The sequence below is a fragment of the Scleropages formosus genome, chromosome 24, assembly GCF_900964775.1.
Source record: "Scleropages formosus chromosome 24, fSclFor1.1, whole genome shotgun sequence".
Lineage (NCBI taxonomy): Eukaryota > Metazoa > Chordata > Actinopteri > Osteoglossiformes > Osteoglossidae > Scleropages > Scleropages formosus.
Window position 1 is genome coordinate 11,839,852 of NC_041829.1, and position 14,553 is coordinate 11,854,404.

The following is a 14,553-nucleotide window of genomic DNA, read 5'->3' on the forward strand; positions in this document are numbered from 1 at the left end:
CTGGAGATGGCATGGCTGGTAAAGATGTTGCAGCAGCTGCTACGTCCAGGGAGTGACTTTTCTCCTCTTAAAACTACTGGCTGAAATACTGCGATATAGACACCCGGCTTTCCTTCGTTATCCATTTGCGCTGGCCGCACGACTCACGACCGTCTCCATCGCGGAACTTTTTTGTACCGGTATGTGAAGTTCCAGAGAAGTGTGCAGCAGCTGTGCTGTACTGGCACCGAACTGTTCTTTCTGAAAACCTGCCACAGGCTGAAATAACAGCGCAAAGGCCACTGGCGCTCTCATATCGGCTCTTTTTCCGCCGTTGTGCTGAATCATAAGCCCACAGTACTAAAAAAAAAAAAAAGGGGGGGGGGGGTGTTATTTTCGCGAGCAATTTCTCGGCCGTACGCGAGCCCGTCATACGACGGCTCCGTGTTTAATTTCATCAGCGAGTACAAAGTATGAGTGCGCAACACCAAACGCAGACATGACAAACTGACCCAGGGCACAGGGTGAGAAGATAAGCCCATCCCCACAACTGGCTGGTGAGATACTGCTGGAAGGCAGACCCAGAGCCCTCTACGGTGCACAAAAGGGTTATTTGGAGAGCGGATGGTGGCAAAGGGGGCCACCACCCTGGAGCGTGACACAAGCTCTGCTCCCAGGGCTCCGCCAGGGCTCCACTGTTGACAGGGCTACTGCCAGCTCCATGGCAACAGCACCCCCAGCACACCTGAACGCCGCTCTCCAAGTAGGGCAGTGTTACAGAGGCAGACGGAGGGGAGGAAGTCCTCCGGGGGCTTCCCAGTCCAGCCTTAACGAAGAGGAAGTGCACACCTCTGCCAACAAACCGGCCTCCTGTGGCTTTTTGAGCCCAGCTGAGATTGCGGCACTCAGGGCGCGCATCTGCTTTTCCACCTGTCTCGAGCTCAGCCCCCCCCGCCAAAGGTACGCATTGGCAACCCCCGACTTCCCACACGCACATCCTTCGCGACACAGCGTCCCCAGGACACACCACGGAGCTAGCAGCTCAACACCGCTCTCATCCACCCACAAACAAGACCCCGCGAGATCACGTCATCGTTATCGAGCAATTCTGCCAAAATGATTCAACGTGACTCAATTTATTCATTTCGGTTGACAGATTTCCCAATGACTAACGCGCCTTTCCTGTTCTGCCAGGGCCGTTCGGCGATCCTCCCCGAGGTACACCAGGGTACAGCACCGCGCCATCCCAACATCACCCCAACCGCAACAGATCGCAGCTTCCGGCACACGGTTACACAAAGGGAGCGGAACGCGACGGCCGAGGAGCGCACGCCGTTACGGCGCGATGCGATGTTCTAGAACATCACCAAAAATAAAAAATTACTTGCTGCTCCAGCCAGTCACCTGCCAAAAATGTGAAAGTACTTGCCAGCACACGAAGCCTTCCACAGGAACAAATCCAGCTGCTATTTATGAGACAGAATAAAGCGTTGGAAAATAATAATCAAGTTTCATACTACACTACGTAGGAAACGCTCACTTTTAATTACACATTGACTGCGTTATCGCTCGTTTCAAACCCTTTTCAGGGAAAAGTGGGACAAATAGAGGATCCGTTAAAGACGAGAGACACGCATGCATGTAAAAGGTTGAAAGGAAAACGTGGGGCTTTTTCTAAAAAGCTGGGGAATCGCAGACTTGACCAGCGCGGCAGCGCAATGAGGAATGACCGGTCGGACAGCCTGTCGCTTCTCCATGGCAACCGGGGCGCCGTACGCAGCTGCATCCACACGCAGCCCAGCCAGGTGTCGTAGCGCCGCGCCACGCCGCACACACAGCCGCTTCCTCTTCCTGCAAAGTTCCTTTCTCACCAGCTTGGCTACACAGGAAGTACGAGGCGCAGTGCGGCCCGACCCGACCCGACCCAACCCAACCCACGCTCCGGCTCCCAGCCTCCGGTCCCCGGCACGCAGCCAGCCGACATGCAAACTTCACACTGACCCACCTGCTTAAACTCACAGCCAGCCTCTCTTTCTCTGCGTGTGTGTGTGTGTGTGTATGTGTTCCAAAGCCCTGTGCTTCAGCAGGAACACACAGCTTCATGGCGATGGACCGTATTTAACCGGATTCACGTCATCATGATGCAGAGAGATCGAGTAACACTGACTTTCAATAAAAGGCTCATGTAGCTCAGTGTAAAAACAGTGTAACAGCAAAACTGACACCGACCTAAAGCGAAACGGATCCGTCTCCTGCACACTGTGCCACAAGCAAGAGGAGTACATATACAGTTTCCCCGAGTCCAGGGCCTGACCTTAAACATTAATAGGGGTCGCTACTAAGTGCTCCGTGCAGCATTCTCTAAGACACCTGCACCACAGCGTACCGCAGTAGTGCACCACAGTGTACAGCACCGGCCCTGTAAACGGCGCCTTCCAGCAGTTCTCCAAAAGCTCCAAGTCACAGGCCTTTCCAATGACACTTGGCAGCGCCGAAAAAGCTAAACACGGAGAAGCGGACGCTGTGCGTGTAGCACTACGGCAGCCCGTGTACTCGCCTCGCCATTTGTACCGCGGTTAAAAACTCCAGTTCCAGCTGGAAGAATCCCTCCCTGGGAAGCCACAATGCGGTAAAATCAATTGACATCATGGGTCCCTGCAAGTGTGTTTTCACAGAAGCAGTTCTGCCTCTCAGAAGGGAGTACAGGCATGGTAAATCTCCGCGTCAGACTCCGGTGCGTTCTGGGGTTCAAAAGAGCCGGAGGGGGGGTGGCGAGCACCGCGACTCAAAGAGCATCGCACCCACGAGACACAAACAATGGAGGCAGACCAGCGTGCGCACATGCACACAGAGTGAGGTTAAGTGCAGCTCTCCTGCTCTGCGTGTGGAACCTCCGCCAACACAGGAAAGGGGTGGGTCGTGGGGGCGTCCAGCAAAAAGCCACAAACAGGGGAATTACCAGGAACCGCTGCGGTGCAAGAGGTAACCACACACCGCACAGCTCTGCTCCGCTTCCCTTCCCTTCCGTGCTGCACCACGTCCAGCAAGGTCCCCGATGAGCTCAGAGCAGAGGGTTCGAGACGTGACGGGCGCTCGCTCTACAGGAGATCAATAGTAGGGCGCTGTCTGCCCGTGTCATCTTACAGCGTGATGCGTGTTCCGCAGGGCTGTCGCGACACGGTTAAGGTTCACAGATGGTCATGCCGAGCTGTTCGGTTTGAAAAGCACCGCTCCGCGTCGCGGGGACTCGCCCCCGTGTGTTCATCACACGGTCACATGTCACCGCGCTGTACCCCCTAAGAGGACGCTCGCCTCTCGCCGCGAAGACTCGTGTCCACAGAACCAAGCACGTAGAGAACACAAGTCACTACCCGTTCGCAGATGAAGACGGGGCTCTCGGTAACCGCATCTTTGCTGCCTTTTCGCTCCGTTCCTTCCAGCAAACACATCCTGTCAAAGCCGCTGGAGATCATTCGTCCGCAGCGCTCGAAACAAAAAGTACTGGAATAACCGCAGACGACAAAGCTGCTCACATGCTAAAAACATAAATGACATTTTTCATAATTAAACCTCGAACAATTAAGTGTAGAATACATTACATTTATTCATTCAGCTGATGCTTTTCTCCAAAGCAACTTACAATGTTAAGCTACATACAATCATCTACCCATTTATACAGCTGGGTAATTTTACTGGAGCAATTTAGGGTAAGTACCTTGCGCTAGGGTACTACAGCCAGATATGGGAATCGAACCTGAGACCTCTGGGTCCAAAGGCAGCAGCTGTAACCATTATGCTACCAGCTGTCCCTCATGGGGCTTTTTGTAAAAGAAATGAGAAAAACTATTTAAACACCTTTACTCGTCTTATTACCAGCGAAGTTATTCCTTGCAACAAAAGCACTTTAATTGGCTGAAAAGCTGAGCTCCGTTCTAACGCTCGGGGGTCAAATGGACTCGAGACCCCCACCGAGGGGCAACTCGGTCAATACTAATGAGGTAAGAGCTCAGCGTGGACAAAAGGCACAAGACACAGGGGCGTCTGAAAGAAGCGTGACGCCCGGAGACATGCGCACACGTGCGGTTTCACCTGGGTCACGAGTCATTCGCGCAACCAGAAACGCAGGGGTTCGGCCCGATGACGCGCAACAAGACCCCGACGCACCGAGCAGGACAAGGAAGGAGTGACTGGGTCGCCCGCGACAAAGACAGCGCGGGGGGGCTTGAGGGCCGAGGGCCAAGGGCGGAGGGAATCACACGCTGCAGGACACTCGCCAGGCCAGGAGATGAAGCTCCCCAACAAATCCATCAGGATGAGCGGCAGGGGGCCTGGCGGTTAGCACTCAGATCACAGGTTCTAATCCTGCATTGGGCTGTGGAACCAACGACCAGGGGATTTACCCTAAACTGCTCCTGTAAATAATAATAAACAACAACAACATCCCAGCTATATAAATGACTCAATGAGTTGAGGCCACTTTGGGGAGAAAAAAAAAATGTCAGGTTAAAGAACACTGTAAAAACATGGGGGGGGGGGGGGGGGGGGGGGGGGAAAACACTGCACCAAAGTGAGTGTGACGCGTGGCCATGTGAACAGCGCTCGTTCCTACGACAGCGAACAGTCATTTAAAAGCTTGGTCCCGTGCGCAACATTTCCTTTTCCCGTCCCGAAGACGAAACGAAAGGACTCTCGTGCTCATCGGTGCAAAGGAAGGTCTCTCCAACTGCAGCAAGGCCACCGGGGCGCAAGCCAGGAAGACGCTAACAAAGCAGGGATAACATCCTTCATGAGCTGTCCTGCCACAGTTAGGGTAATTCATGGTAAAAAAAAAAATCCAGGGGAAGCTACAGAATGCATGTCGTCACGAGGCAGCTGGAACACCTCCGACTCAGGGCTGTGAATTATTACATAACTCAAGCGATGCATTCAATTTACATCTATTAATTTCTCCCCAAAGCCACTTACAACATGAAGCTGCTGATACCGCTCTGTCACTTGCTCTAGTAAAATTACCTTTGCTGTATAAATCAGGGAACCAAAGCGAGAGATGGGATTTGAACCCGGGTCCTCCGAGCGGAAGGCTGCAGCCGAAAGAGACTGCGCACAAGATGCCGTCTCGCATGCAGTCAAGTTGGTAGCAGATTATATAAGAAAGAAAGAAAAAAAAAAAAATTCTGCTATGAACAAAAGGTGTTTCACGCAAATACTTCCACGTGAATTCAGATGCGATCGGCACATTTGCATTTCCCCTCCAAAGTAGCACTCAATCTCAGCAAAACCAGACATTACTGCTTTCCCACCAAAATGTTCTGATACAAATGAGCGAGCAAAAAAAAAAAAAAAAAAAAATCAGGTTGCATTTAAAAAATTTAAATCCATTTTTTTAAAAAAATGGGCCAAAGGAAAGACTTGCACGTTTCTGTAAGACGTTGCGCACGTACCTAATAAGGGCACGGAGATCAGGGCGCTCTCTCCGTAACAGTCATTTGTTCTCCGACAGGCTAGAGCTGGGTTCAGCGCCCCGACCCCAGGAAACACCTGCAAATTCATTTACACTTTGGCTACTGTAAACTACATTTAATATATATTGGCAGCTGGTAGTGTAGTAGTGGGGCTGCTTCCTTTGGATCCAAAAGGTCATAGGTTTGAATCCCACCTCCTGGTGTAGTATTCCTGAGTACGGTATTTACCCTGAACCGATACAGTAAAATGACCTAGTTGTATAAAGGAGTAAATAGTCAGGTAGCTGAACACTAAATGGCTTTGGAGAAAAGTGTCAAGTAAATGAAAGTAAATCCCATGGAGCCACACAAAGAGAGTACCATGAGTACCACGAGTACCACGGCGGGGGACGCGGCGCCACCTCGGCCCGTATCGGTGAACGACACGGGAGCAGACGCCGCACGGCAGACCTCCCGTCCCCAGTCGGGCCTCCGCCGCACCGCACTCATCCTCCGCGGTAAAACAGCGTACTTCTGTTCGGCGCACTTGGCTTTTCTATGCTGTGACTTTATGACTCAACTCTGAGAGCGAGTGAGTCACCCTTTGATTTTTGTCCTATCAGTTTATAATATTTATATTGATGCGAGTGCTGAACATGACTTCTGACTGCAGAGAACTTCAGGAAAAATGGACGAATTTGATCGGCGGCGACGCCTCTCCGGTTCTTAAGGAACGCAACGTGGTAAGACGTTACGACACAAAACACTCATCTGTCCCCCACAGATGTCAAGGGCAGTTTCGAGAAGACGGGGCGCCCAAGTTAAAAAGCGATCTTTGGGTAGGGCGACGGACTCTTCAAGGACGTGTCCTCCAGGTGAGGACCGCTGTTCGCAGCGAGCCGCACGGTACCTGGAATCATCTCCAAGGAATAGGAATCGTTCCTGGACAACTTTGCAAAACAGTTCGAAGCAGTCCGGTAAAAACGAACGTATTGCGACAGAGTGGGGCTCGATCTACAGACAAGTTGACGACCAGTGTTGAGAAAACCACGATGGGAAACTTCAGATTTCGCACGTTATTACCGTTCTTATTGTTACTGTAGTGCCGTGGCTTTCGGATGCGTCCCGCCTGAAAGGAAAGTTCTCTTGCACCGTTGTCTCACGCATATCCTCCGTCCATCTGTATGTCGGGCAAATTATTTTTAATGGCGACATTTTACATCATAATGCAGAAATGTTCATGCTCTATACCCGAGATCACAATTGATGAATTACGGATAAACCTTTACGCAGCTCACGTAGCGTGATGGAAATGTTTATAAAAACATGTATATTAGGAAGGTGATTAGGAATTATCGATATTCAGATAAAGTTTTATGCAGCTACTCGTGTGATGAACATTGGTTCACGTGAGGGAAAGAAACGAACTGTACGTAAGAATCACATCTGCATCGAAGTCACTTTCCGCTAACGCAATGCACATGTATTTTCTATGAGATGTACGTCGCTTTGGAGAAAAGCATCTGCTAAATATATAAATGTGAACGTGCACTCGGTATGTCGCTCACTGGGATTCTTAAACGCGTGGTCCTCGAACCCGTTCACGCCGACGGCTGCGACCCTTTGCCGGAGGAAGGCCGGACACCCGTGGGCTAGAGGGACAGCGACCCCAAAGGCCGACGCTCCGAAAGAGAAGGCAGCCGTCAGACGCTCCCTGTCATGCAGAGGCACAGAAATCATACGCAAACACATTCGTGTCATTTTGACACGGAACGGACAGCCTTGTCCTGTCCCGAAAATGACAAAGTGCAGTTCTGACAGCACACCATCGGGTAAGACACTCATGTCCACTTAGCTGAGTACTTACTAATTCCACAATTACTGACACCCCCGATAAAGAAGAGAAACGGCGTGCAAAACAAGCAGCTCTGTGCATGTATGTGTGTGAGAGAGCGAAAGAGAGAGAGTGAGTCATGGCGGAAAACGAGAAAACCTCCAGCTTTTTTCCCCAAACACGCTTCATTCCAAAGAAACACTCATACGTGAGCCGCGTCACGTTCTCTTCGGAATCGTACGTCCCAAAAAGAGCCGATCGCCTGTCTCTCGGGCTCAGCGCAGCCGCCTCCGACACCAAGAAGAGCGCAGAGTCTTTCTTGTCATTCATCTTGAGGCCGGAAGAGAGGCTGCGCGGGACCTCAGAACACTCCTCCACACCCAACTGGTCGGCATCCTCCGTCCCCTTAGGGCTCAGTTTATGGATGTCTCTCTTTAGCTTCCATCTCCTACTGGAATCAGGTCTGCCAACCATCTTCCCAAGAGCTCCAGGGCCACTGGCAGCAGAGCAAACCCACAGCACCAGCAATCCAGCGGGTATTATGCGCTTCGCTCAGCGTGCACCCCCTCCATCCGGTCTTTTCCAAGTGCTCTTAGCTGTCCGCAGGGGCTTCCTTCTGGCAAGCTTTCCAAACAGCAGCTGAGCATGGAGGTACCTTCCGTTTACTCAGACACTCATGACCCCAGCTCTTCTCCAGCTCCAATTCTTGGGTTGTTCTTTTTTTCCATTTTTTATTGATTTTTTTTTTTTTTTTTTTTTTTTTTTTAAAACACATCTCTCACCATCTTAACTGTGCCCAACGTTCTTACAGCATGTCCCATGTGTCATGACATCATGTTCGGACAAAAAAAAAAAAACCATACACGTTAATTTTTTTTTTATTCTGCAGCTCTTGTGCATGTTTCACAGGTCTAATGTCACATTTAAAAAAAAAAAGTAACCGTACTGCCGTTTCACAACCGTTCCGCTAAAATCAACGAAGCAGTCAAGGAGCTCATAGGACAGGGGACGTCCACCAGCGTCCAGGTCATCAGTCGGGCTCCTGGTCCCAAGACGTATGTTAGCTGATCAACGTAAGCTGAATATTAGAAATAAAAACAGGGTAGAAGATCCGTGGCCCAGCAGGTTTACACCGGTTACTAAGCCCACAGAGGACTGAGTGGATCAGCCACGAACATTCTGGCATCATGCAAAACGCCATCCTCTGAACCGGCGCGCCCTGCACACGCGTCCCAACCAACATCATATATTAATTACATTTTTTCGCTGATGATGCAAAGCTGTTTGTCCGCATTGTTAATTCACTCGAACCCTTCTGTTTGTCTCTATCATTAACGCAGGTGCCTTTGGAGGCTTTACCAGCCGCTCATTTATGGTCAAGCTGTAACAGAACTGCATTCACAGCGGTATTGATTGACAGCTCAAACACAGCACACATCAGGGCTGATCCACTAAATAAAACCCAAAAATCACTTTTGTTTTTTGTTTTTTTTTTTTGGGGGGGGGGTGGATCTAGCACCTTCTCATGGGGGATTGGAAAAAAAAAAAAAAGTTGTAGTCAAGGCCACAGCCGTTACCGATGCACTTGAGAGCTGACAGGCCAGTACCCTGGTACAGAGTAATGTAAAAGGTGCTAAGCTCTAATTGGCAGCGACGCGCTGCTCCGCGATGCTGCGAGAAAGTGTCGCGCGCTGCTCCGCGAGCAGCGGCGATCAGGAGGAGGCTCGCGGCCATCTGTCACGCGTCGCGCGGGTGGACCGCGCACTTGTTCAAGTCCAGCTGAGCCCAAACATCTACTGTACGTCGGGTGGGCGCGCGTCGCCGCAGACATTACTGAGTTATACATGAAAAGAAAGTAAAGAAACACTGATCATCGATGCCGGCGATGGATGCTGCGTGCTGGGTGGATGTTTCATCGCTCCGTAACACACACACACACACACACACACACACACAGCAATGACCGCCGCTGGGAGCCCCGCTCACTCGCATCCCTCGCGCTCGACTCCACGCTGTTGTAACGGACAGCGGACCCGGCGGCGGCACCCCCCCACACACACACACACACACTCACCTTCGATGGCGATGACGTGCTCCCGGATCTGGTTCTGCAGCAGCGGCTCCTCCACGCGCTCCAGCAGCTCGTAGATGGAGTAGATGTTCGGGTGAACGGACTCGAAGCGCTGGATCTCGGCCCGAATGGCCGCCGAGTTGGCCAGCTGCTGCTGGTAGTTCATGGTGCCTCCGGGAGCGCGCCTCTTCCTCAGCGGAGACGCTCACACCTGGCAGCGCCGGCGTCTGTGGGCATTTATTATTGTCCCCGCATCCACGCGCGATGTTGGGGGGGGAGAGAGAAGAGGGCGCTTAGACCCCTGTGTGCGCGGCGATTCACTGCGGAGCTCGGCGCGCTGCTCCCGGCTCTCTGTCCTCGGCGGTCCCGAGTCACTCGGAAGCGGAGCAGAAGAGCCCGGCGGAGGGCGCGCGCCCGGCCGATACGAGTTCCCGGTCGGCCCTACCGCGCGCTCCCATTTCCTCCCATATCGGATCCACACAGGACACGCAGCGCGAGAACACAACAACAACAACAACAACAACAACAACAACAACCACCTCACTAGACCGACACACGCAGGCAGGCAACTGAGCACGCAGGCAGGCAGGAGACAGACACACTGACTTCACTTGCTTCTGGCGTTAGAGACAGAAATCCGGTCCGGGCTGTGCGGCACGAACTGCTACAGGTTCCCCCCCTGCGGGATCGCGCAGCTACGCGCTGTGTTGCTGCCGGAGACCCACTCGGACCCTGGCCATGCTGGAGAGCGAGCGCCTTAGCAGACCGACGACGGCGACGTCCTTGCGGTGCGGTGGGGCCCGGCCCGGCTCGGCTCGGCTCGGCCCGGCTCGGCTCGGCTAGTCGGCAGGACTCCCGAAAAGACGCGAGGCTGTAAAGCCCGGCTACCGAAAATCACGACACGGCTGCTTTATGGCGAAGACGGACACTCAATTCCGTCCTGCGGGTCCGCACAAAATGGGTGAAGCGCGAGGATGAAACACACGAAGCGCGCCGCCTGCATCCCAGCAGAAACAGTGCGCCTGCTCCCCGCCTGGACGTCCCGTGGAAAACTGGGCGGCTCTTCCTTTGGATCGTCGTCCCGCAGAGCATGCCGGGATTTGTGGTTTTCCCGGTCTCGGACACGCGGCCCTCTGCGGCACACGGGCTCCACGGGGACGCGCGGGGAACTGCGGGAACTACAGGGGCCAGATGGGCAGAGTCCTGCTGGATCGACGTAACGCAGTGAGCTCATTGCTCACTACTCTCAGACGAATGGATGTGAACCAGTATTTCCTGTTTAACGTTTAATTACTAAACAGAAACTTTATGCATCAGGGTTTGAATAACTGTTTATTACTGCACTAGGGAATGCAATAAACTGAACATTTTAAATAAATTCTGCTTCTGTCAGTGGAGCAGGGAGTTACAAAAAAAACGTTTTTGCCTTTTGAGGCAACGGACAACTCTGCAAGAATTCCAAATGCCCCGTCATTTTTCAGTCTTTTTTAATTGCCAAAAATTGACCACGTGATAAAACATCACCGTCATGCAATTGATTGGCGGGGGTTAATGGCCCCACCTCGTGGATGCTGCGAGTATTGCAGTCGAGCGGACGGTGTCGCAGATTGAGGTGCGAGTTTCGCGAACTGCGATGAAAAGACCGTCGCGGGAAATCTCCACGAGGTGATGTTAGGAAGTCTGAAGTGAAGTGATAGTGTTTGAGAACAATCAAGAATCGCAGTTCTGCAAGTGGGCCTCCGCCGCATCGGGGCGGTCTCCTCGGCAACTGAGCAGAGTTCCATGTGCGGCTGGGAGCTTCCCAGTGTCCCCAAATGCATCCTGGGCTTTGACCCAGAAACTGCAGCACAGGAGATCCCACGCTGGGTCAGACCAGCTATGTCTAGCCAGTACTTTTCCACCTCCCACCCCACCCCACCCCAGCTCAGTGTCCATCTCCATCAGAGAAGAGACATTCCATATTCTTATGGTCAGATTCCACTGCCAAGGCCCAGTTTCTCTAGGTTCGTCCTCTTCATCTCTGTCGCTTGGCTCGTGTTGCACCTGATTTCCACCCTTCGTCTTGCAGCTGGTAAGCCCACAAGATGTCCCCACATCACCATCTTTCAGCTGAGCCTGACTGGGTTAAGTGGGTGGCCCAGTTATCAGATGCTCTTGCCCGAACGTCATCCCCAGGTCTGGTACTGTGGATGGCTCCTGGTGACATCAATCTGGGCAACATACACTTAGCTGTTCATGCATACTCATGTAGGTCTTGATGGACCATTCTTTGTCTAGACTCTTCCCCTCAGACCTGCTTCCCAATGGAGAACCTCTCAGGAGCACATGACTCAAGGTGTCATAGCTCGGATGTTCACTAGGACACAGCTCCACCACCACGCCGAGATGATGGTGCATTGCTGGAGATAAGCTGAAACATGGATTGTTTGTTCGACACCTCCGTTTTTACAACGCACACATCCCACAGCAACATAGAGAAGTAACAAACCAATAGGGAAAGAAAGAACTGACTCATGACCGTTCCGTGAGCTTTGAAGGAAATTGATCTGAAAAGGTTTTTTTTTTTTTTTTTTTTTTTTCTTTCTTTCTTTTTTCTTGAATGCTGGAAGGGAATCAACAGTTCTGAGGGACAGAAGTTCATTCAACCACACTGTCGCAAAGACAAAACCAACAAACTTTAGAATCTGGGCCCATGGCAAGAGAGACAAGCAGGCAGAAGACAACATAACAACAGATTCCTGGTCCATAGCAATTGATTCTATTCCGTATTCCCAGTCCTGGTGGGCTACACAGGATGGAGGACAATGTTTAGACAGACATTGTTGATGGTTGAAATGCTCTAGTGTTAAGGAAGACAATATGAAGACCAGCTAAGTCTGTGCAGTGTTTGTGTGTTCTCCCCTTCCCTGCGTGGGTTTCCTCTAGGTGCTCAGGTTTCCTCCCACAGTCCAAAGACATGTGGCTACCTGGTGTCCCATCCAGGATGTATCCTGCCTCACATGCTGTGCTTCTGGAATAGACTCCGGACCACAGTGGCCCTGCAAAGGTCAAGCAATCATTATGGATGGACGGACGGATCGAAGGTTAGTGCCAGAGTAGGGGGTTCTTCAGCATGATACCGTGTATATATAGCAGGATATGTCCCTATGTCACATAACTAGATTCTAGAAATAAGAAACATGTATACACACACGTGTGTGTGTGTGTGCATATACAAGGTAAGTCATTATTATACCTTTTGAATTTCCTTGTGTGTGTGTGTGTGTGTGTGTGTGTGTGTGTGTGTGTGCATAGTTATGTATCGAATCTGATGTCTGATCTGTAATCAACACAGAACTGTAATGAGCTGCCCACCTTAGGCACAAGTACTATCAGGCTGCTCCGTTCGCTCTTTGGTTCTTCTGCTACTCCCATTTTCATCATTTTATCAAGTTCCTCTTTCACAGTTTTTTGTTTTAGAACAGGGAGCCACCAGGCGCGATTTTCTATGAGGTTTGCGTGACCGGAGAGGGACGAAAAGACATCTGTAACCCCTGCTGGCCACTTGTGCACCTCCTCCTGTTGAGCTGGGAGGACAATCCATTGCCGATAGCAACCAGGGAGGGTTTGGGTAGGGCGCTGGGGTGGTGGGACCTACCTCAGCATGTTTGAGTACCGGTGCTCGTGGTTAGTCCTGGATGACAGTGTGGCAGAACATCTCAGAGCTCTGCGAGGAACGCGTTCAACAACGAGAGTGCGACAGGGAAGTCAACCCTGGTGCTAATCCTCCGCTAAATAATTGGCTTATTTCTGACCAAAAGTTCTAGAGTGCAGCTGCATTTGGATACTTGTCAGTGGTGGAACCCAAGAAGAAGTTCTGAAGGAATTTAAATAGTCATTTAGCTGATGATGTTCTCCCTTTACCAAGCTAGGTCATTTTTACTGAAGCAATTCAGGGTAAGTACCTGATCAAAGGTACTGCAGCAGGTGAGGCAGCGGCTCCGCCCACTATGTCTCATGCCATTTTCTAAATGTTAGCCACTTTTCAGAAGCCCTGGGATGTGAAAGTTTCATATAGTTAGACAAGAGGTGGCAAAGGTGCTCCCAGAGATGTTTTGCAGGCTGCTCATGTCCTGGCTCTTTGCAGAGCTAAAAGCTGTTTGCTTTGCTGTGGGACACCTCCCACCACTTGGGCTCGACACCCTGCTGATGCTGGAAGCTTCCATTTGCTTTATCTCCAGGATTCTCACTTCAGCAGAGTGTGACTTTGCACACATTGACAGACACAGTATGAGCTGTGCTACGGAGCAGGTGTCCATGCTGTCATCTTGTTTTGACCACGGTGGTTCCAACCACTGTGGGGCAACTCTGCTGTTATCAGGGAGTCTGACAAACATGTGCAGCCACATTCTTATTCTCTCTGTTCGTTGTACCAGACTTAGAAACTGTGAAGGTTCCAGCAGGGCCACTTTACATTTATTCACTTGACAGATGCTTTTAGCCATTTTTTAGTGCTGCCTTTCAATTTATGCTCATCGTGGAGGCAACATGGGTAACAGTCAGAAAGTGGAGGCTAACAGGAAATGCTGCATGACGAGACAATTCCTAGAAGGCTTTGCATATATTGCATGTAGTCACTCAAGGGGCCCAAATGGCTGCCTGCCGTTGGAGAAGAAGGGATCGTGCCCCAGCGTCAGATGTCCACCACAGACGTCACTGGCATGACCAGCTGCTCGAGTGTTTAACAGGAAACATAGTCACTGCATCACTACGGCCCTCTGGCATTCCACTGCAGTTCTGAGTGCCAGACGGGACCTCACAGCGGAGTTTGCAGACGCATGTCGGTGAGACGTGTCCCAAGAGCTCCCCATGCAGAAGCACCAAGTCCAACTCGGGCCGCCGGTGTGCTCTTCTCTGGGTGGTGCTTCACCGGCATCTTCACACGCCCGCTCACGGGAAGATTCGTCTCGTGCTTTCAGCGCTGTTAGCAAAGTTCAGGACCAATTGTACATCAGCGGGAAATCTCTTTAGTAATAATTACTAAAATAATAGCTGCAGACTGGCTAAGTTGAGTGGGGAGCAAAAGCCCAGTGCATTCTGGGACTTCCTGTTAGCTTTTATTGCATAACCTTCTTTTACCTGCTGCACTTGTCCAATGTCATTTGGCGTTATGTATCAATTTTACAGTGAATTAGTTATTTATACAGCTGGGTAACTTGTACTGCATCAGTTCAGGGTAAATACTTTAA

General features: G+C 51.2%; 1 protein-coding gene across 3 annotated transcripts in view; it reads right to left on the bottom strand.

Moving 5' to 3' along the window:
* agap1 (ArfGAP with GTPase domain, ankyrin repeat and PH domain 1) overlaps positions 1-10,449 on the bottom strand; it is a 135,596-nt gene extending 125,147 nt beyond the window's left edge. For all 3 annotated transcript variants that reach the window (XM_029248676.1, XM_029248675.1, XM_029248674.1), the window contains exon 1: positions 9,329-10,449. In XM_029248676.1, coding sequence (XP_029104509.1) covers positions 9,329-9,491 — 163 coding nt within the window. In that variant the 5' untranslated portion in view covers positions 9,492-10,449. The remainder of the gene's footprint in view (positions 1-9,328) is intronic.
* Positions 10,450-14,553: the final 4,104 nt, after the last annotated feature.